The 24,240-nt window shown below is 41.1% G+C and overlaps 1 protein-coding gene and 1 long non-coding RNA gene across 4 annotated transcripts in view; one reads left to right on the top strand and one right to left on the bottom strand.

Annotated features, from left to right (window-relative positions):
* The window catches only part of LOC130708558 (uncharacterized), a 282,747-nt gene that overhangs the window by 138,422 nt on the left and 120,085 nt on the right, over nucleotides 1-24,240 (bottom strand). The window lies entirely within an intron of this gene.
* CAV1 (caveolin 1) overlaps nucleotides 3,059-24,240 on the top strand; it is a 32,844-nt gene continuing 11,662 nt past the window's right edge. The window contains exons 1-2 of one of the 2 annotated variants that reach the window (XM_007195116.2): nucleotides 3,059-3,210; nucleotides 4,641-4,805. In XM_007195116.2, coding sequence (XP_007195178.1) covers nucleotides 3,181-3,210; nucleotides 4,641-4,805 — 195 coding nt within the window. In that variant the 5' untranslated portion in view covers nucleotides 3,059-3,180. Of the gene's footprint in view, nucleotides 3,211-3,795; nucleotides 3,918-4,640; nucleotides 4,806-24,240 lie in introns of those variants that run through there. The other variant, XM_007195117.2, reaches the window with a different exon arrangement.

Raw genomic sequence — 24,240 nt, 5'->3', positions numbered from 1 at the left:
TGAATAGGGGAAGGTATGAGAGGTGGTGATGGTGAAAACAGGGTAAATACTCAGCTGAAACACAGATTGTAAAAATATTGCCATTTATGTACTTGCATATAAATAGTCACTGCTCTAAAATGTACTCCCTCCCCTCTTGTCCTTCTCCCAAGGGCCCCCAACTCCCAATAAGCCAGCAGCTAGCCGTCAGGACACTAAGGCACAATTCCAGAGCTGTGACTCAAGCCTGGAATGACTGCTTGGTGGCTCTGCCATACTAGTTATTAAATTGTTTTTATATCACACCTAGTGATAATCCTTATTATAATCTAAGCTACACTCCCTTTTTTGAACTCATCAACAAAGGCACATTTGGGCAGTATCAAGCTTCTGAGTGTTGAGAAATCTTGGAAAGGTGACTGCTTTTTTAAACCTTCATATCATTATAAGTGGTCAAACCTTAGACTCCTAATCCTGGAGCGGGAATTAGATGAAGCCAGCTGAGAGTATGAAGAGGACCTAGGGTGGAAGGGATGGGAAGAGGAAGCTGTGCTCAGGGGTTAGGGGGCCTAGAGAAAGAGATGAGAGAACACAAAAGACAACTTCACAGTATTGCCACAGCCTTCCATGTCATTACACTACTTAAGAATCCCACGCCCCGTAAGTTGTTAACAGGTGCTATAGTTATTTATGAATTTTAAAATGTTTCATTGCCCCACAGAACTCCTTAAGAACACATCATTTTCATGTACTTAAACTTCAGTTTCCTTATTTCGAAGATGGCTGGTTTGATGATCTGTGTCCTTTCAGCTCTCTATATAGTAACATATAATGCATGAGCTGACCTTTAAGGCTGCTTCCTAAAAAAAAAAAAGTAGAGGGCAAATGAGTTGCCATTTACCCATTTTTTTTTTTTAGTAAATGATTTGGAGAAGTTATTAACTTGCCTCTAAGCCTAAAGTTATCTCTGTGGGTATCAAAGAAAAAAAATTTTTTTTTACATCATCTATTCATTTCAAATCTCTGCTAACAGTGTTCTACTTCATCTTTTCTTTGTATCTCATAAAGCTGGATGGAGCCAATTATCTCAATCAGCTATTATAACGAGAATATGATCTGTTTCTCTTTGGTGCCAGCTTCTTGTTGGGGCAGGTTAATGAAGAGTTTGTGGTTTTTCTTCTCATTAGGAATTCATTTTGGCATTGACAACGCTTCACTGATCATTATGATTCCATGTGCTGTGCTGACTTTGGGGTGGACTTCCCCAGGGAGGCTGCTTTCCCTCCTTTGAGTGCTAGTTAAGCATTCACTCACAGGCCTCGCCACAAAGTCCATTCCTTGCTGGAATGCAGGACATGCTCTCTCCCTGTTCCTGTTGACTTTTTTCACAGTCAAGATTACTCACTGCAGCTGAAGACTGAATAACAAAAGATGGGAAACAGCTTCCACATTTTTCCATAGAACAAAACTCAACTGCTTTGCAGCCAACATTTTTATGAAGGAGGAGTTAGAGGAATAGCAATCTTTTCGCAGTCATTAGAGGTAGACTAGGCACTACACAACACACTGACCCTGACACCTGCCTTTTCTAGAATGTCATGTTTGTTAACATGTCATCTGTTCAAAGCATTTAGAAATGCAATTTGGCAGAAGTAAAATTAAGAAAACCCAACTTTGGGAAGATCTTTAGTATTCTAATGATGACTAGTCAGCATAATTAAAGTCATGCCAACATTTGTGACATTTTCCCTGCCATCTAGTTGAAATTGATCTTTTCTTCAAAAACTGTACTGCCGTTCTGCTATCAACAATAACAAAAACCTGTGCTTTGTCATTCTCTTTTATATGTTTATGTCTTCTCTCCACCTTGATAATCAAGTCTAGGAGTTCCATCCTCTATTTCCCTTTCTCCTCCTCCTTTTGTGTCCATCCCCATTTTCCCTTTTCTAGACTGCCAGTATTTTTAATATATCCTGTGCCCTTTCAGGTATAGTCCCAGCTTTTTCATTTCAAGTCATAATTTGACTTTCGATCGCATGTGGAACATAATGCAAAATGTCCTTTCCATTTTTGGATGGTGAATTTCCTTATTATTGCCCCAAAGTAAAACGACTGATTATTGCTCAATTCATCTTGTGCCACTTTATAATAAGGTAAAGAAAACCCCGATTTAGGAACAGATAAAATATTTTCATTGCTAACAACTTTTTAAAAAATTCTAATCAATTACTAGAAAAACTAAGCCTCTTCTAACTCACAGCCAAGCACTTAAAAAAAAAAAAAAAGAATCTTCTCTGGTAAACTTGAAACTCCAATTAAATATTTGTACAATTGTAAATATTTTATGTATTTTGTAAATACGGCATCACCTGTTTCCTTTGTTCCAAGGGAAAAAAAGTAATAATAGAAAAGTTAAACATTTTTATTTCTTATTTCAAAGCATTTGAGAGACATTTCAGAAACGGTTGGTAAACGTTAAATTCTGCATGCCTGCTTCTCCAAGTTTCCATCCACACAGACTAGATGTAAACCAGTGTCACCAAAGGCACACCACACACGCACCCACACAGATTCCTTCCTTGTGTTTAGATATGAAATGCACCTAAAGGTTCCGGGTCATTTTTCATCCCTTCCTCTGTGAAACAGGGAGGTAGTTGTGTCTTAAGCAGCGATGGAACGTGGGCGATGAGAAGAAAAGGCTTAGAACAGGGCAGAATTCTTTCTGAAGCTCGGTTGCCCATACTGGGCATCTCTGCAGGCAGTCGACTTCCTCCACTCCCCACCCCTGCTGGGATGATGCACTGCGAAAACATTAGCTCCCCCACCCCCCGCCCCAGACGCCTCTCAGTGGCTTATAGTTGGAAAAATGTTGCCCCAGGTTTAAAATATCTGACCAAGCAGCCCAGCCGGTGAAAACGCTTTCTCATTGCTCTTTATTCCCGGCGAGCGCTCCCCGCCCTCTGCTGCCAAAACCTTGGGGATGTGCCTAGACCCGGCGCAGCGCACATCCCGGCCAACCGCGAGCAGAACAAACCCTTGGCGGAGAGCCAGGAGGCTCCCTCCCAGCCACCGCCATCCCCCCCCGCCAGAGCCTCCCCCCCGCCCCGCTCCCCCATACAATACAAGATCTTCCTTCCTCAGTTCCCTTAAATCACAGCCCAGGGAAATCTCCTCAGAGCCTTCATCCAGCCACGGGCCAGAATGTCGGGGGGCAAATACGTAGACTCAGAGGTAGGCTCGGGTGGGTGTGCTCCGGGATCGCGGCGCGCAAGAAGTGCTGCTTCTGCTATCTTCCACTCCAAATATTCCGACCGCTTTGCTTGCCCCAGCCCTCTCTCGACGTCGGAGCACTCCTCTCCCCTGGCATTGCTGAGGAATGGGCCTGGGCGGGGAGGTCAAGAGGAGGCAGGAATGTTTTATGTTTTCCTGTTAGGAAGGGGGCCAAGGCAGCCCCTAAGCTAGAGGATCGCGGAAAAGGGGGTCGTCGGGGTCCTCAAGTTGGGTCTGCCAGACCGAGGGCGCGTTTCTTAATGGCTCAGGGGCACTGCCTTATTGCGGGACCCCCACGGTCCGGCCCCAGTCTGCTGGGAGGCAGAGAGCCAGAGCAGAGGGTGAGAGCTCATTCACTCGCAGTCTTGGGGACAGTCCCCCCGACTCCCCGCCAGGCGCCTGAACCGGCTGGCCGGGGCGACAGCGCGCGTCTTGTTTGCACTTTCCAAAGCTCTTGGGCCACCTCAAGAACTCTTCCTGCATCTCGGCGCCTGGCAGGGGTGTTTAGAGAGGAGCGGACCTCCCCTCCCCCTAACTACCACTCCCCCCCCCCCCGCCCCCTTCCAACCACCTCCCGGCGCTCGGTCTCCGCCTGGGTGTGGAGACCTCTTTTTCCCAAACTCAGCCGCCGTTCAGCGACCGGCCGGCAGCCTGGGAGTGACCTGAGGGTGGGTCGGGGGGTTGTGCAGGTTAGATACCGTTCTAGAGAGTTTAGGAGGGTCTGACACTTGGCTCTACCCAAAGATGGGGGATGCGGGATTGTAAGCACCACGGGAGTGGTGGGAGCTGCACAGGAACAGAGACTGCAAAGGGAGGGTGCGGGATGCGGGCAGGTGCGAAGGATACTCGGCTAGGAAGGAACGAAAATGGGGACACTCCATGGGTCGGGGGGTTCCAAATGGGTCTTAAGGATGAAGCCGGAAGGGATTATGGAGAGAAGGGAAATGGAGGCCAGGCACGGAAACAGTGAAGAGCTCAGGTAGAGGGTGGCGTGGCGGGGAGAGGGGCTGGAGAAAAGTCGGAAGTCTGGTCCTCTCCCCTGCGGGGGTCTCCGCGGGGTGCCGCGGGCAGGGCGTGCGCAGGGCTGAGGCCGGGGCGGACCGCACGGCGGGGTTTGCCCTGACCCCTGGCGGTGGCGTGCGGGGGAGGCAGGAGCTCCCTGCCTGGTACCGAGGGGTGTGGTGTCCTCTCCTCGATCCTCTTAAAAAGCTTGCGGCGCCAAGGAGTTTACTGTGCGCGGAGCCACCGCTTCCGAAGCGGTTAGTTCGATTTTGAGCCTCGAGGTTTGCCGCGCTACTAGGCTGCCTTTTCTGATCGCCGGTTTTTCTTTTTGAAATTTTCTTCCCACCGCCGGTGCCACCCTCCCCCTCCTGGCCGTCCGCCCTCCGCAGGGACATCTCTACACTGTTCCCATCCGGGAACAGGGCAACATCTACAAGCCCAACAACAAGGCCATGGCAGAAGAGATGAACGAGAAGCAAGTGTACGACGCGCACACCAAGGAGATCGACCTGGTCAACCGCGACCCCAAGCATCTCAACGACGACGTGGTCAAGGTAAGGTGAGGCGGCCAGCAAGGAAGGGATGTGCCCCGAGAAGACGCTGAGAGGGCCGGGACAGCTCTCCTCTGTCTGGCCAGCAGCCTGTGTATCTTTCCCTGTCTTTGCCACACACTCACCATTTTCTGGGCTTGATGTGCGGGAACTCCCGCGGTCGTCAGAAATGTTACACCTCCCCTCCCCGCTCCTGCCGGTTAGTTCAGCTGGAATTTAGCTAACTTGAGTTTTGTAGGAGTTCATTTAACTGCACCCTTCTCCTGGCAAATGAACCTCTGGATCTCAGCAAGAGACAGCCCCGCACTCCTTGAGAGGGTGAGATGTTTGCGCTGCAGGTCACCCTTTTTCCGTTTTCAGGTTGAAAGTCTAAGTGAGGGGTGGCGCTCCACTGTATATAGAATTAAGCAGTGAGATCGTTTGGTAAGGTCTTGTGCCAAAGGTGACAACCGGAATACTAAGTGAGCAGGTTCCCTCAGCTAAAATTAAGATAACCTGAAGTGATTTTCTTAAAAATAACAAAGTAGGTAGAAATGCTTCTGACTTAAGATGAAATATATATATGTGTGTGTGTGTGTATATATATGTATATATATACAGAATAGAATCAAATATTTAATATTTATATGAAGGGTATTTAACTGGAAAAACATGGCACTTGTTGTACACAGCTATGCCTATTTACACAACCAAAATAATATGTGCCTTTTGATTTCTCCTATAGACCTCTAGTTAGGTGTGGAAAGTTGCTTCTTTAGTGACTGCTTGGGTAAGCCTTCCCTGAGCTAATGGGACGTTCAGGTTGGAGTTCCTTTTTATACTTTAAGGATGTGCTTGGTGAGATTAAAAATAGGTTAACTGAATGGGTATTGGCTAAACTTCGATCTGACTGGGTGGTCAGTTTTTGATTATGATTATGTTACTCAACTTTGACCCTCTGAACAAACCTCATCAGAGGAATTTGTTGCTTAAACCCATCTTGATTGGGAAATCATAGGCCTGAGCCATCCTTGGCAGAGGGTTTTCTTTCAGGAAGGGGGATGACCAAGGAAATTCCTGGCCTGTAAGATTAAAGTGTGAAGACCCCCAGAGCAGCCAATGGGGTGGGTGAGCAGTTTCCACCCACCCAGCCTCCTATCCAGGATGGGAGGGGCCATAGTTCAGAGACTGTTCACATTTATGGATAATATATTTCAAAAAGGGGAACAATTTAATCTGTAACTGGAAGGAAAATGTAACTGTCAGAATTGACTCTCTTGGCTTGCTGGTGGAGGAAAAAGGAAAATTGGAGCTTTAGCAGGCTTTTCTACTAGCCAGATTATGGAATATTTAAAAGCAGCAGTAATAACAAAAATAGCTTATAACTAGAAATTAGAATTGCTAAAAACTATTTACTAAAAACATTGCCTTAAAGGAGGAAAGGGCATTTTTGCTTGTTTCCCTTCTCACGTAGCTTTGGACAAGAAGGAAAAGTGCCAGGAAAAGATGCAGATTTCAGAAGGGCCTAGCTTCATTAGAGCCTCCCTGGTGTTCCACTGCAGTGTTGAGTGGGATTCCTGAAGCAAGTGAACCTCCCAGGATGAGTCAGAGAAGCCAGCAGTGTAGATGTGGGTCTCCACACATAGCATGACTAAGTTGAGAAAGAAAGGCCCCACTGGGAAAAGAGACTTCAACACAAATGGAAAAAAGGCATAACAGACTTAGTGGGAATAGTTTACAAAATAGCATTTCAAAGAGCAAGTGTGGGGATCCTCATATTAAAGAAATTAAAAGGAAGAGTTAGAACAAGCTTCTGCTGGCCTAGAGAAAGCAAACCCCACCCACTTGCTCATAGAACTGTGAGCAAAACAAGACAATCAGACAGAAAAATCTACCTCGAGAAGAATTTGGTAGGCCCGCTTACTCAGATGTCTTGCTTAAAGAGGCCTTCAGAGAATGCCCTGCAAAGAGAGATGCAAAGAGTACATCTGCCAGTAGGGCCAGGAAAGGGGGCCTACACCCAATGGAGACTCCTATTTTATAATTTTTTTTCTTTGAATCCAAGCACAAATGTAATGATAGAAACAGTGATGATCCTCTCTGTGTTACCGAGACAGTAAATAATAAATTTCTCTAAATTTTACTTTTGATTACATAGACTTCTTAAAATAATAAAGACACCCAAAGCTTCACTCTTAATGCATGGTAGCTTAAAACTTCACATGATAATAAAGAAACAGTGGCCAACTGAATCTACTGTTAGAGTTATCAAATCAGGTAAGAAAAGGTCTGTTCTAAAAGCAAGCAGCTCTGTGAAAGCTGCCAATTCTGTCCGATTCTATAGTCACTAGCCACTTTTGGCTATTTCCATTTAAATTCCAAGTAATTAACATTAAATACAATTTAAAATACAGTCTTCGGTCACACTAGCTACATTTTGAGTTCTCAACACTTAAGGCTAGTAGCTACCGTATTGGACAGCACAGATTTAGAACACTTCCACCTTCATGGAAATTACTATTGGACAGCATTGGACTAAAGTGTTCATTCTCTATATATTAAAAATGTCCCCATACCAAGTTTAGAAACTTGTAGATGGAGAAGAAATGAAACACTGATTTACAGTGTGAGGAGCAGCATAGTGTATCTGCACAGTATCCTTTTAATCCCATAAAACAGCTATTTAGGGCAGGGAAGAAAACTCAGAAGATGGATGTGCTGTGAATTTATACTTCAAGAAGGTAGAGTATTATCACCTATTCCACTAGTAATAATGACATAAATTAGACTGAACAATTTAGTTCCAATAAAGTTGGTTTCTTATTTCACTAAAGGTTTGCTACACCATATTATGAGATGTCTGTATAGACATTTATTGAGAAAAAGAGTAAGTTATGAACGCTTTTTAAAATTTCTTCTAATTAAAATGGTCATACCTTCAGACTGTCCATTCTCCCTCTGAGATTTCTATGTTTTCTTATGCTCACATTTCATTCATATGTTTATTATGTACTATTTTGATTTTCTAATAAAGAAAATGGCTTCAAATTTATGATTCTGATATCACATTAGCCATCAATTTGTTAAACTCATCATATGCTAGACAAGACACTGTGCTACGTACTACAAAGTGTAATTCCTAAAATAAGTCCTAGAAATCACAAAGATTAGAGTTAGTGAAGACAAGATGCGTACAGATTAAAAATACACACACACATACATACACACACAAACACACACACACACAATATCACAACAGTAAGTCACTTCCAAATGCTATCTAATTGGTCCTTTTTTTATTTGCCAGGAAACATAGAACTAGATTTTTAAGTTTCATTAATCCATGTTACTTATTCTCTCTCACATATGGGTTTGAATTTTCACTTTCTTTTTCAACTGGCATGATTTTTTATGTGGTCTCTATTGTAAGGTTTCTCATTATCATTTTGGAAATATACCAAATATATACTATAATAAATCAAAAGTAAGTAGTATTGAATATTGCATAATAAAAAGTTTATTTAAAAGTGAATCATATTAATTATCTTGATCTTGGTAATCATTTACAATATGCATGTACATCAAGTCATCATGTTGTACACTTTAAATATTATATTTGTCAATTATTCCTCAATAAAGGTTTTTTGAAAGTGAATGGTACTGATATTAAGTGTTAGGGCGACCCTACTTGGATAGGGCATTAGGGTGAGAGAAGGATGCATTATAGATAGTTTAATGGAGAAGGGCATGAAGGAGGTGCAATGTGAGTTGGGTCATAATGAACAGATGGAATGCAAATAGCTGAGAAAAGTACAGGAGGACATTCTAAATGACAAGGCATGGAGATGGGAATGTCACACACAGGGCATAAGTCTGGAAGGTTTAGCAGCCCATTCTGATTGAAATTAGAGTTCATGTGGCATAGTGGTAGGTCATAGAGATGAAACGACTGATCGTGGCCAGATGATAGAATCCTGAATCTAGTACTCCTGATAAGTTTGAACTTTATCATGTCAGCAGTGGGAAGCCAAGAAGACTTCAAGCTTGGAATGACATGACGAAGGTGGGCTCTTTGGAAGATGACTGGTTAAGGTACAGAATGTAATAAAAGGTAGCCAGTCTGGATGAGGAGCAAACAGTTACGATGTAATTGCATCATGGTCTGGACATGAAATGAGAAGAACAGTATGCGGTGGCACTGGGAATAAAACCATATAGGCGCAAAATGACAGAATTTTAGAATTGGAAGAGAGTGTAGTGGTTACCAGGTTAACCTCCAATTCCTTTTTTTAACATTAAAAGAAACTTAAGGGTTAAAAAAGTTTAAATTTCTATCCACGTTTTCACATGGTTAGTGTCCAAAACAGATATTTTGAAATATATCATAAGGCATGAATAGATAAGATTATGTGATTTTCATGGATTATTGTCATGAGAGGAGAAATGAGCTGAGATGATTCTGAGCCTAGCTCTGAGACAAATCAGTACATCTGAGAGGAAATCTTTGTTGAAAATAAAAATACGCATTTGTAACTTTATTTTCTAAAATGTGAATGTAATGATTCTTAAATATACACGGATACAAAATTTTCTTTAGCAGTCAAGAAAAGGAATGCGCATGGTAATCAGTTTGGGTTTCAAAATAACGGCCTAATGCCGCCATGATCCCTTTCAACTATAAAGCATTCTAGAGCAATTAGTAATTAATATCAATATAACAGAGATTTTAAATTTCATGTTTGCTTGATATAATCAAAGCATAAAATTTAAAAGGTCAGACTGGCCCAAAGCACTCAGCACCATGTTAATAGTCTCTTCTGTTGGAATTGGTATTGGTTTTGCTTATTTGTTTGTTTAGGAGATAGCCTCACAAGATGGTGACTGATACTCTGCCACACATGAGATCATGCATGGAATTCAGAATCCCCAGCTTGTAAAAGAGCGCTATGGTCATGTGTGGTGGGAAATTATTCTCACATCACTGAGCAAATAACAATATTAAAATGGGGGACATTATTCATTCATAACCATCTGAAACACTTTCAAATTCAGTCAACAGTGACATACATTTTAAATGCTTATTAAAAGAAAGCATTTTTTCTTTCTCCACCTCCAAATTGTGGTCAAAAAAACCCTGAAGAATTAGCTCAACTTTGGTTCTAACTGAATAAAATTTCATATTATTTATTAAAATTTAAGATAAGATACACCAAATATTCTTGAATTATGAAAAAGTTCATGATGTGGGTTATTCTTCCAATTGACAGCAGTGCTGGCTACCTTTTAAAGGGGTTTGAAGTAAGAACAGCTGCAATAGTAAGCAGCATCTGGAAAGTCCAATAATTTCAAAAACCACCTGCTTATGCATCCTGCCCACTCAAGTTCATAAAATAACAGATACTTTTATATTCTAAATTAAATTGCTTTTTAGTTTGCCCTACTTTTAACCGTAAGTTATTGTTCTCTATGATGAAATATCCAGAGTGAGCTGATCTCTAGAAGAATAGGGCTGTGTGCACTGGGCTATGGGCTCCTGGGCCCTTTCATGATCCTCCTGGCCAGATTTGCAGCGGGCTGCTATTTTCATACAAAGATGGTTTAGGCCAAAAAACACACACTCTTCTTCCACTCTCTGGACCCTATATATATTATCTAAGTTACTATACACTAAGGCCCTGGAGAAAAAGATTTGCATGCTATACTTCTGTTAAAAGAAGTATTCTAAAAAGGTAGCCCTTAGCCCCTAGAAATATGCTTAACCACAGGTGTTCAGAGGCACCTGGACAGAGTAGAAAGAGTCCTGTGCCAAGAAAAGAAATTTTTGTGACTTTTGTTAACTTTCTTTTTTAAAACTTGAATGTAATGATTCTTAAATATATAGACACAAAATTCTGTTTCTTTAAAAATCAAGAAAAGGCATGCACATAGTAATCAGATCATTTCTGGTTTCAACCTAAGGGCCAAACTAGAAAGTGTCTCGTCCCATTAGTGTGGGACACCAAGGAAGGAGGGGGAAGGATGTCAGGGCAACAGATTTCTCTTCCTCAGCAGTCCCTGAGAGTGGAGCTTATAAACAAAGGGCAAACTTGTTTAACTAATCAAAGCTAATAAACACCAGCCTTAAAAATATTTTGAGCAAGCTATTTTACATTTCTATGCTTCAATTTCTCTAACTATAAAGAAAAGAATGAGAGTCATTCTCATATAATAGCATTCCCCTCCCAAACCCATTCACCTTTCAATAAATGATTATTATAAATCTATTATTATGTGCCGTGCACTACAATATGGAACAAAGATAGATATGAGCACTGCCCACTAAGAGTTTATGACTGTCTTCCTTGTCTCTCTTCATTGCAGTTTCCTTTGAAAACTTTTGCTGAAATTCCTTTACCAAATTCTACTGTATGGTAAAATCTTAAAATCTTTAGGGCATAGTTTAAAACATGCCTCATCTATAATGCCTCGAATTGTTCCTGAGCCAGTAAGTAAGGCTAGGGGAAAATAAGGAACATATATTTATAATATATATATAAAATATGTAATATATATATATATTTTTTAGAGTCCAATGTACTACTTTTATTTAGGAAAACACCAAAGGAACATATTTTTTGAACAATTTGCCCCTCTTTTGGTCCTATAAAAATTATAATTAACTTATAGAAAATATTTCAGTTCTTCTCTAATATTCTCCCTTCCCATATTGGTGCTTGACTTTTAATCTTCCTATTGAAAATTTAAAATTTTCAACCTTTTTAAAACCTCATATCCTCTTTACAAACCCAAGAGGGCTCTCATATTCACCTGGGCATCAGAATCATCACAGGAATTTTTAAAAATACAGATGCCTGGGCCCACTACATAGTTACTAAACTAGAGTATCTAGGGATGGGGCCTAATCTAGGGCCTCTATGCTCCCTAGATTGTGAAGTCAGGCTTAGAAATGATTGTACCCAAGGTTGGCTTAAAGATATACACTTGAATGGTTCTACCCTAAGAAAACAGTTCAGTCACACTATGTAGTTCTAGATGTTCTTCCTGCCAGAAGAACACTTGAAGGTTAGGCCAGTTTAAACTCTGCCAAGGAGTTCTGAAACACCATAGAGGGTTCCCAAATCAGCCTTGCTCAGTGGTCCTCCATCCCTTGAGGCCACTTGGGCTTACAGCCAACTGCAAGCTTAGAGCCTCAGAGTGACCTAGGGGTGGGGTGGCCATATGTTCTAGGTTGTCCCATGCAGACCAGTTAATAATGGTCAATAGTTATCCTGAATAACTATTAATTATTTTTAATTATTAATTATAATTAATTATTAATAGTGCCCCTTTCATTCTCAGAACTGTCCCAGTTTGGAAGAAAAATTATATGGTCATGAATGAATTGGCAATGACCTGTCACTGATTCCTGTACCTGAAATACATTGGAAGTCCCTACTTGCACTATTTTTTTAGCAAAATGGGCAAAATTTCCATTTAAGAATGTCATGCTTTTCTTTCCTCTCCAGTCTCCAGTGTCACCTCTCTCCTATCCTTCATTGGCCACCAAGCTGTACTATAACTTGGAGGAGTTGCTCTTAAGTGCCAATCTACTCTACCCTCAGACCTTAGTTTCTTTCCCTGCAACACAGGGTTAATGAAACTGACATCCTTCCATCACATATTTTGTCAACTACTCAATCAAAGATTAAAATGTTTAAAATAGTTTTAATTTTTTTCAGTTAGTCCAGGAAACGTAAAATGGCATGCTTTCACATGAGCCATTGTTTAGAGTGGGGAAGTGCTTTTAATTTTGTCTTAAAGGAAATCTGCATGATCCATGTACTGAGCAACTACCAAGGGAATTTAATTGGTATAACAGATTTACACCTGCACAGAATACATATTTCCTGCCTCTCCTATGCTGATGCTTTAGATATAAAATACATTTTGTTTTCTTTATTAAACCTTGAGAAGATGTCTCTTGTTGGTCATTATTTCATAGCAGGGGAAGTACATATTCCTAAAGACACAACTGAGCTTCCCTTTAGCCACTGTTAGTTATTTAGGGAATTAAGAGCCAGGCATTTTTAATTTTGAGAAGGCTTAAATAAGTTTTGATGGTGTATGTATGTGCTTAACATATTATTTCATAGCAATTTAAAAGTGAAAATTTTAAAAGGTACATTCAGTATTTAAACCTTTCTTGAGCCCAGCAAGGACATTATAATACAAATGGACATTGATAGATTCTATGTAAAAAGATAAATTGCATCTAGAGATTACACCGGGTCATCTCACTGATGTAGGCATCAAACACAATTACGGTTTCTCATTTATAATGAAGAACTGAAAAAGATTCTGATTTCTGAACCCAAGTAGTGAGAAAGTAGGAAACTGGGAGGAAAAGAAGCAAAGACAAAGAAAGGACAACAAGGCCCCTTCTCCCTGCCCTGCCACCCGCTCTGTGCTGGACTGGGCTTTGCACGTGCCAACTCCAGGAGCCCCCCACATCCATTGCTTTGCACGGTGCTGTCATGTCTGATGACACGATCAGGTTCAGGAATTGACTGAGTATTAACTCTCAGCTCCTGCCCCGAAGAGTTTATCAGGAAAGCAAATATATAAACAAATCTGAGTAAGGTCACTGTAACTTAGGGATGCGCTATAGTTGGGCACAAAGCAGAGAGTTCTCAACAATCTCCAAAGCTGAGCACCAGGCATGTGTGGCAGGAAAGGGATGCCAGCAGAGGGAGCAGCAGGGGCAAAGGTACAGAGACCTGAGGGCACCTAACACGTTCTGGGCACCAGTGGCAGGTCAGTGTAGCCAGAGCAAGGGACACAAGCAGGAGCCAGATCAGCATGACCTTCTGCGCCCAGCCAAAGCACCTGTCCCTTTGTAGGCCACAGCAACCCACAGAGGTGTTTTTAGGCCAGGAAGTGACCTGATGAGATATGACCTCTGCTAACAGAAAGGGCTAACTTCAGTGCAACGGGGCAAACCAAGGGATGCCAAATGTGCAGGTGGGAGTGAAACAGGACATGGAAGCCTTCCTCCAGCACTTTCTACAGGCTAGCTTGCTGGCACAGATTATTTTACTTACTCCTCCAACGGCCCTTTGAGGAGGTGCTATCATTTTCAGTTATATTCATCTGGCAGATAAGGAAATTCAGACCTGACCATTTGCTCAGGATTTCATAGGTAGGAAATGGTACACTCAGAATTTGAACCCAGACAATTAGACCCCAGGACCAGGGTTCTTAACCACTGTGCTCCAGTGCCTCTCTGTAATAGATCATGATCCAAGCAGACAGTGGTGTCTCCACAGTGAGGAAAGACATGACTGTGTTCTCAGAGTGGCTGAGCAGCATTTGGCAGGGGGATTCCAGACATGGTCTGTTTTGGGAGTGACAGGCCTACAGTTCTAAGGTCAGACTTTAGATCCTGGTAGGTGAGCTGGGAAAGGAGGAGGAAGGACCAACGTAAAGACCAAGATAAAACCCCACACCTCAAGAAATATGCAAGCTGGGTGAGCTCCCAACAAGGCAGGGAGGGTCAAATCCCAAAGACAGAAGTGGGGTACAAAGTGGGGATGTGTCCCAGTGATTAGAAGTGGAACACACACTCAGGACCAGACAAGCTACAACACTGGCTTGTGTTGAATTACCTGAGTCTTTAAAGCACCCTGACTGCCCAGGTTGGCCACAGCTCCTGGGCTGCAGCTGATCCTGCCTGGATGTGCAGGGAGGGCTAGGTGTGAAAAAATGAAGCAGGTCCTGACAGGCACTTTGCATCTAATAGCTTCATTTAAGGTTATCAATTTGCCTGTTCAGTTTCTACAGATATTCGTGCCATTACAGCAATACCTTGTAAAAATAGGAAACAATTGAGAAAAATCCTAGTTTTATGCTAGTGGGAGAAATGCCTATTTAATCCTGAAAGTAGTTTCTATGAGACTTCCTCCCTAATAACTACATATTTGTTCTCAAAAACAAATACCAGAAGTAAGGAACAGTGCATTTTTACAACGTACCATTAATCTCTCAGAAGAACAATTAAAATGTTCCATCAATCATGGCTCACTGTTTTTTTTTCTATATTAGCAATAATAATATATAGCTGGAAATGGGCATACCAAAACGTGTCAAGGAAATGCAACTGCATTCATTGGATTTCATTGCCAATTATTTTGGTTAGGTCAACAGAGCCCTCTTTCTCACTTGTTCTTAAGTGTCAGGCTTTTTAGTAGGGAGAGAAATTGTTTGTCTAAAATGGTTAATAACCACCAGTTCACCAAAATATTTTGGGTAAGCCTATCATTCTAGTTATAAAGGTAGGAATGAGAGTCATTCTCAGATGGGTGCTCCCTAGAAAGGCCATTCAGCAAATATTTAGGAAGCACTTACTCTGCACCATGCATGGAGCCTGCCATGCATCCTTGTGCACCGGAGCCTGCCTGACAGAACCACAGCCATCCACCAAGGCTCACCTCAGATATCTGGGCCTCTGTCAGCCTTCCCTGACTGCCCTCATCAGAACTGGTCATCTCTTTTCTTGGCTCCCACCACATTCTGTTTTTGTTTCTATTTTAGCATGTATCAAAGCCCTCTAAGCATTCTGCTTCTCTATCCCCATGCCTCTCTCCCCTCTTCTCTTCCCACATCATGTGCAAGTCCTTCAGGACAGAACAGTGGCCCCTGGTGGCCCCAGGACTGTGGCTGCCCAGTGCCCACCCAGGGCCCCACACTGAGTCTGCTGTCAGAAAATGGATGCCAACATCATCAAAAAATCTACAAACAATAAATGCTGGAGAGGGTGTGGAGAAAAGGGAACCCTCTTGCACTGCTGGTGGGAATGTAAATTGATACAGCCACTATGGAGAACAGTATGGAGGTTCCTTAAAAAACTAAATATAGAACTACCATATGACCCAGCAATCCCACTACTGCGCATATACCCAGAGAAAACCATAATTCAAAAAGAGTCATGTACCACAATGTTCATTGCAGCTCTATTTACAATAGCCAGGACATGGAAGCAACCTAAGTGTCCATTGACAGATGAATTGATAAAGAAGATGTGGCACATATATACAATGGAGTATTGCTCAGCCATAAAAAGAAACAAAACTGAGTTATTTGTAGTGAGGTGGATGGACCTAGAGTCTGTCAAAGAGAGCAAAGTAAGTCAGAAAGAGAAAAACAAATACCGTATGCTAACACATATATATGGAATCTAAAAAAAAAAAAATGCTCATGAAGAACCTAGGGGCAAGACGGGAATAAAGACGCAGACCTACTAGAGAATGGACTTGAGGACACAGGGAGGGGGAAGGGTAAGCTGGGACAAAGTGAGACACTGGTAGTGTATATATGGACATATATACACTACCAAATGTAAAATAGATAGCTAGTGGGAAGCAGTTGCATAGCACAGGGAGATCAGCTCAGTGCTTTGTGACCCTCTAGAAGGGTGGGATAGGGAGGGTGGGAGGGAGGGAGACGCAAGAGGGAAGAGATATGGGGATATATGTGTATGTATAACTGATTCACTTTGTTATAAAGCAGAAACTAACACACCATTGTAAAGCAATTATACTCCCATAAAAATGTTAAAAACAAAACAAAACAAAACTTCGTGTCTAGAGGAAAAGTGGACATGCAAAAAGACCAATTAAATAAAAATTTGCATGTACTTTAGTAAAAAAAAAGAAAGAAAGAAAATGGATGCCAAATTGAATCTGCTGAAAAGAATCTGAAATTTCTTTTTTAAGTAATTGAATGTCTTCAGTGAGCTAAAAGACAGTAGGATTATGTCATTGAGTGTATTCCTTTGCTCCTTTTCTCTACAGCGGCCACATTTAAAGCCTTATAAGGAAAAACATATCCAAATAATTAAGAAAGAAATCCAAAAACATTCACTCTATTTACTAAGGTAAAGAGAAAACTTGCTCTAATATGTATATAAATTTATTATTTAGAATTTTTTAATCTCCAGTTTGAAGAGGACACAGATACATCTCTCCTGAGCCTTCCAATAAGCAGGCTGAGGCACCTGGATGACTTCCCAGGGCCTGCAGAATAAGGCTAATCTCCTAAGTATCTGGCAGGCAGGGCAGGCAGATTCCTAGAATGCCAAGAGATGCCATTGCTGCTGCTTGGCACTGCCCCCTGGGGCCAGAAGTATGAAGGCTGAGAGCTGGGTCTCAGGCCACATGAGAGCTCCCCTGCCAAGAGAGGGGTAGAAGGACTCCCTGTCAGACTCCCCATATACCTTTGGACAAATGCAAACATCAGAGGAATGACTAGGTCCAGAGACAGTCCTGAAGAAAAATCTAAAACCTTTCTCAAAGCCTAAAGGAGACAACAGCTTTGAGAAACCCAAGCCTCTTCTTCCTTCTCTTTCGCTTTATTACTTCTAGATATTAAGTACACAGAGATCTGAGATTTTACTAGCTGGGATGTGGTATCCACTATTTCAACAGCATAGAAGTTTCTTTGTACCTCATAGGTGGTCTCTCAGAGATCTCAGATCTCTTCTCAGAAGAAAACAAAAAAAAACAAAAAACAAGCAAAACACTTAAATGTTTCTAGAAGGGGTCAGACATCATTTGTTTCATTATTGATGTCTGGGCCAAGTGAAATGAATGTTAGCTCCTTTTCCAGATATGCTTCTTTCTATCATTTCCTGTGATAGGAGGTCGATTTACTATAATAAGGATAAGAGTAAGACGTGTCAATTTGACCCCAAATAGTTTTCTCATCAGTAAGCTAAGTATAGGAAATCAGGGTCATTATTCAGTTAAGCATAGATAGGACTAGAAAGTTGCCATTAAAAAAGGGTGATGATGTGTAATGTGAATTTTAGGTGTGACTGATATCTAATATACAGCCAAGACCACAGTCCTAGCACATTTAATACTTTATCAATGACTGGAATGAACAAGTTAAAGAGGACTCTCAACTTACAAATGACACCAATTACAATGACCTTATGAACATATATAATAAAAATAACATCAAAGTGATTTTTGGCAAATTACAAATAGCTCATAAAAATAAGATAAAAACCAATACAAAGTAAGGTAATGTTAAAAGACTAGGAATAAAACGTATAGCTATTAAGTGGGAAACAAATAGGTAAATATATGAAAAATAAGAAAATATCAGGAGAGGGTTGTCATTTCTGTGGGAGCTTGTGAAGTGGAAAATCAAGATGCTTGGTAAACACAACAGATATGGAAACCCCTTGTAATAATTCCACAGCCCCTAAGGGACCAAGATCTCCTGGGTGAGAATCACTATTGTAAACACACCCTTAAATGAATCCATCATGCTCCATACCCCTTGAGCAATAGGGGACCAAAACTAAGTCTATCAATTGTTTCTGAACATTAAACATCTCAATAATTTAATGATATTTTCAAGGAAGCACAATGAATGGAATCAAAAGGAGAATGTAATCAAAAAAAAAAACTGTCACAGACAAGATTCTCTACTTTATTTGCTATTGGTCAGACTTATTAAATATAGGATCTGTTTTGATCTTATGAGGGAGGTAGAGATGCTGGAAAGATCCTAGGGAAGAACAAAAGGAAGGAGATAAGAGATGAAGAGAAACACCCAGGTAGGGCTGGGGAGGGACTGTTTTGTCTGGCAGTTTGTTAGATGAGTTGAAAGTGAACATAAGATGACAACTGCCTTTAGTTACTGCTAGGTTCTTAGGAGACCTACAAGGAAAATACTGCTCAGACACAATCACCATTCAGGACAAGGAAAAAGGAGGAAGGGGTTAGTTTAAAAAAAAAGAAAAGTTAGGTTACATGGGAGAAGAAATGCCAAGTAATAAGAGTGGTTAATTCCAGGAATGTGTCACAAGAGGTTGTTTTGTAAGAGTAGTGTGTTAAATTACTTACTTGTCTATGTAGCTTCGCAAATCCTTCTACTTCTACAGTTACAATTTGGTGTATAAGAATACTGACACAGTCTCATAATTAAGCACAAGCATATGTATGAACACTTTCCTCTATTCCTGCAGGATACCTGGTTTGTTTGGGGGCAAAGAGGAGTTGATGTGGCATTGTGTTAACAGTGGTTGAGAATGCAAGTGGTAAACATCTGAAAGTAGAATACTGCAAAATGCATGCATTGTATGTACCAAAAGGTCAGTATGAAACATTATCTTTATGGCAAGCCTGCCCATCCAATCCCTCCTACACATTGCACAGTCACACAATTTTGCTGCTTGTATAAATCCCTATTGTGATTTAAACTCATGAGAGAGTGTGGCTTCTGCAAAGGGTGGCTGTTTTGTGACTTTAGACCAGTGGACCTTTACCCTAGCCGCAAATCATCTGGGGAACATTTAAAAATACTGTTGTACCCTCTCCATCCCTAGAAATTCTGATTGAATTGGTCTAGGATGGGGCCCAGGCCTATGTATTCTTTTTTCTTGGGAAAGCTCCCCAGGTGATGCTAATGTACAGCTGGAATTGAGCCTGGTTTCGACTCGCAGAATTTCTTAATAATAAAACTGTGTATCATGACAAAACTTTCAGTACTGTAAGGGCTACAGTGGGGAAATTATTACTTCTCTAGGTCCTCATCCTGCAGAGTCCTTAGAATTTTTATTAGAATATGATATTTATCACTCAAATTCCTATTACCAAAAAAAATGCTTCTGGAACTCTGCTATAGCAACTACATAAGATAGACTTTGTATGTGGGATAAATCTCATGTCACTTATGTAATTCAGTCCTGGTGTTTTTCCCTTTCCTTTGCTCATTCTTTCTATTCTCCCCAAGAGGAAGATTAGCAGGTTAGAGTGTCAGAATGTCATCCCTATCCCTCTTTTTCACTTGGGTTCATGGTTCAGCCATACTAGGAATGGAGCTGACAACATGCACTGGCTTTTCTCCTAATGGTGCAGAGCCCACAGGAAGCTTCACTGGACCTAGGGATGGCAGGTGTCCCACATTTCTCCAGGGCCTGGCACAGAGAAGAGAGAAGTCACTGAGAAGTGCTCTACTGATGCCAATCACTCCTCAGAGCAGATGGGGAAACTGAGCCTCAGATGAAACCTGAATTCCAGATCTCTCTTGGACACTGACCTCAAGTGTTACCTTGGGCCTTGGAAAAGTCACTTGGACCCTTTGGACAGCAGTTTATTCATCTAACAATCAATAAGCTGAACTAGAAGATCGCTAAGTCACTTTTATTTCTAAAATTCTGTGATTCCAGTTAACCAGTATTCATAAAAGTGTGGAACGCTGTAAACGTGCATAAAAGTCCATGCAGAGATAACGGTGGAGGACCCCCTCATCAATACTATTTTTATTACCTTCTTCCTAGATTTTACCAATTGTCATTCTTACTCTTAATATTAAGGCTGTGGGACTTAACTAAATCACCTCTGAAATACTGAGCTATCAACAGATGGCATGCTGAATGCAAATATACTGCAAATAAATATTTGGTTCTGAAGAAGATCAAGAGCTGGAGTTCATTTCCCCTTCTCATTTCGGCTCAGAACTCTGCGGTCTTTCCTTTTATTGCCCTTGCCTCCAAACTGGCTGTTTGTGTTCAAAGATGGATCAGAAAATCAGTTCCAAAGTTGGTTACAAACTTTCAGTAATTTTTGTTTTTTTATTTTTTTTGTAACCAGCCAATTTCTCTTAGTTCACATAACAAAGAAGCGCATAATTATGTGCAACTTTAGTTAGAGCAATGGTCTTAAAAAGGTCTAGCTAAATAGAAAATGCTCAGACTTTCTGAGTGCTGACAGTTATCAAATTCACCTAGTTCATATGGCCACATTTCTGAAGTTCTTTTAACAGCCCATCTGTGAGCAATAGGATCAGATGACTAAGAACTACAGGACAGAAGCACTATTACTTTGAATCATATTTTCCCATTACCCAGCTATAAAGAGTCTGTTTCTCTCTGACCCATATAAAGTTCAGAATTTAGGACCCTATGTGATTTGTAATCCCATCATTTAGCACCCCAGCTGTATGAATCTGAAAGTAAAAATGAAGTTGTTTGAATTCCAGCCCCCCTGAACATTCTCAGGGAGCTCATCAGCTCCCTAAGCTAAGCTACAGGTTTAAATCTAAACCTAAATCTGTAGGTATGAACCCAAATTTCATGATAAACAAAAACTGAATAGATCTGTCTTCCCTGTCATTACTCACCTTTTGATCATTCTTTTACCAAAATTACTATGACTGGGTTAGAATAACAGAATGCAATCAATAAATGCAATCACTAGCCCCTGGCCAGATAATAACACATTCAGAACTTTCTTTCCTAAAGGAGATTTTATCATGTTTGTGCTCTTGTAAATAGGAGAAAGAGAGAAATATAACTTAATAAATGGAAGCATTCACTAATTTATTCATTTATTCAACAAATATTAATTTAGTGTCTACTACATTCCAGGGAGCTTACAGTCTAGTAGCAGAAATAATCTCACACACATACAAAATCAAACCATTAAATAAATATGGGGTGTGGGGTAGGCTGGATGAAAAAAATGGTCTGGTCTACATTCAAGAGGTTAGTGATTTGGGGAGGGGCAAGAAAGTGACTTCCTCTATTACCTTAAAAGTAAGCTTGAGTAGCCAGAGGCCATGTCTATTTTATTTGCACTGTCCCCTTTTCAGTGACACCCGTAGCCAGCTCATAGACCCTATCCTGGCTCTGTTTGCTCGGTTCATTTATTCCATCCTCAAAAAGTAGGTATTTCATAACTACTGAATGAAGGAATGAATGAACTCACAAGGCCACAGTACTGTAAACCAAAAGTGCCTGCAATAAATATGCATGCATTCTAGGCTATAAATATTTCTAAAGTTCAGGTACGGTCTCATCAAATTGTATTCTGATTTTCTAGAGCACCAGTTTGCAACCAGGGATAATTTTTTCTCCCCCTCCCAGGGGACACTTGGCAACGTCTGGAGACATTTTTAGTTGTCACAATTTAGGAGGTGCTACTGGCATCTGGTGGGTAGAGGACAGAGATGTTGCGAATCACCCTACAGTTCCCAGGACAGCACCCTCACCCTAACAACAAGGAATTATCTGGCCCAAAATGCCAACAAGTGCCCAGATGGAGTAACCCTGTGGTAGAGCTTGGGAGCTGTGTCTTGGGAGCCACATAATGGGCTGTGATTATCCTTGCTTAGACCTTACAAGGACCCTAGTGTAAATCCTTTTCCTCACTAGCCAAGCAATGTTCAAACCTACAGAGATTTATTTCATTAATTTTCTATTTGTTTAATAAACAGACTTAAAGCACTGGAGGGAAAAATATTCAAGCAGTGAGGTAAGACGAAAACTATTAGTAACACTAGTTTGACTTAAGTGAATGGTAGGAAACAACCTCTGCCATCAGGAAGTGAGTTGTAGAAACTGAAAAAAAGTTAAGAGTGTTTAAAAAGCTCTGGTTCAAACAAATGTCTATGTGAACCAATGGGTAGCTTGAAAACAGTGAAGACATTTCCGTCTCTTATGTCTTTGATAGAATGGAAAGAGCTTTTATTTTCTTTAGTGCAGTAATCATTCATATTTTTCCCATGACATGCCCAGAAGTTTAAAGAATAACAAACTCCCAAGTGTAAACACAGAATTTTGTGAGCAAGTGAGACCTCTGGAGAATCCTTATCATTGTATGTTTGGATAAAATAAGATTTCCATGCATTAAACAATACAGGACTTTCTATTTGAGAAGTAAGCTTCCAACACTTTGAAGGGCTGCAGTTATTTCTCCTCAAGGATGACAAACATAAGCGCCCCCAAGGTATGGCTCCTCCCTGTTCAAGTTCAATGCTCTAGTCTCAGTGCTCCTATCACTGGCCCTTGCTTGGCCTATTTTTACACTGTTCACTGTTCCATGTCACTTGTTTGGTAACACTCAACATCAACAAGTGCCGCCAAATCAATACCAGAAGCCTGAAGATTAAAAAGAAAGGAATCAAAAGATATGTAGCCTGCTTTGTACCAAGCCACCTGAAACTAGGTGCTTTTTGTAATAATGAAAATGTGAGGCCATGTGGACAGGAGAGATAGTTCCAGATTCCTGAAGAAGGCTCACGGCCAATTGGTCTCAGGTACACCAAATGTGGTTTCAGTTTCCTGACTGGGATCCCCAGAAGAAAGAGTGCACAGCATACTCAAGGAGGTATGAAAATGCTCTGGAACCCCCAAATCATCTCATCATCAAGGACAGTTTTCAGCAATTTCAAAAGGATGTATATTCGTTTCCAAGGGATGCCTTAAAAAGTATCACAAACTAGGTGGCTTAAAGCAATAGAAATTTACAGTCTCATGGTTCTGGAGTCTGGATGTCCAAAATCAAAATGTCAGCAGGGCCATGCTCCCTCTGAAACCTGCAGGGGAATCCATCCTTGTCTCTCCCTAGCTTCTGGTTTTCTGGCAATCTTTGGCATTCCTTGGCTTACAGCTGCATAACTCAAATCAATCATATGGCCTTCTCCTTGTGTCTTCACATTACCATCTACTTATAAGGATGCCAGCCATCTCAGATGGGGAGCCCACTCTACACCAGTGTGACCTCATCCTAATTATATCTACAAGACCCTGTCTCCAAATAAGGTCACATTCTGAGGTACTGGGGATTAGGACTTCATCATATCTTTTTGAGAGGAACACAATTCAATGCATAACAGGATGTAAACGAGGAGTGTATATTTTTGTTATCAGAGCAGGGAAATTTAACTTAAATTTTCAAAGTGTAATACAAACCCAAGGATCATTAATACTCCCTCCTAAGAAGAGCAAAAGATGGAGAAACCTGGTGGTTGCCTTCAGGTGAAAGGCAAAAGGAAAGGAAGAATAAGGCAAAAAGGAATTAATCTAAAGCAAAGAGAGTCCTGTCTACTTGGTGTTGCTGCCACTTTCAGACACATCCAGTCACTCAGTCAGCTGGAGCATCTTCTCCCACAGGGCATGTATGCCTCATGTTTATGATAAACTCCAGAAGGCTAACGCACATGCAAGAGATGAGCTAATCCTTCTTATTTGCTTAATGGCAGAATGCAAAATAAGCACCCACCTGAACAAAATGATTTCAGGAATGCCAAGAGGTTCTCCTGTTCCAAAATAGCTCCTCCATCCTCCCAACACTGTTACTGAAATCCCTGACACTTCCCCACTTCTCCTGGTTTGGGTGCCTGGGCCAGAAGCTCCTGATGTAGTATTGACCATTGCCCCTGGCACTGTCCCAAATATTTTGCATAAGTTAAGTCATTTAATACACAGAATAATCTTATGAAGTATGTACCATTATACCCACAATTTACAGATAAGAAACTAAGGCACAGGGAGGTTTAGTAGCTTAGCAAAGCTGAGATTCAAAGCAGCCCTCATGCTATCAAGCAGGGTACCATATTGCCTTTCAACAGTAGAGAGCAACACAGTAACTAACTTAATATCATGCCCACTCAGATCTGAGTGTTAGAT

This window comes from Balaenoptera acutorostrata, chromosome 7 (genome assembly GCF_949987535.1).
Source record: "Balaenoptera acutorostrata chromosome 7, mBalAcu1.1, whole genome shotgun sequence".
NCBI classification, from domain to species: Eukaryota; Metazoa; Chordata; class Mammalia; order Artiodactyla; family Balaenopteridae; genus Balaenoptera; species Balaenoptera acutorostrata.
The sequence above is the reverse complement of the archived record's forward strand: the minus strand, read 5'-3'. Positions and strand labels throughout refer to the sequence as shown.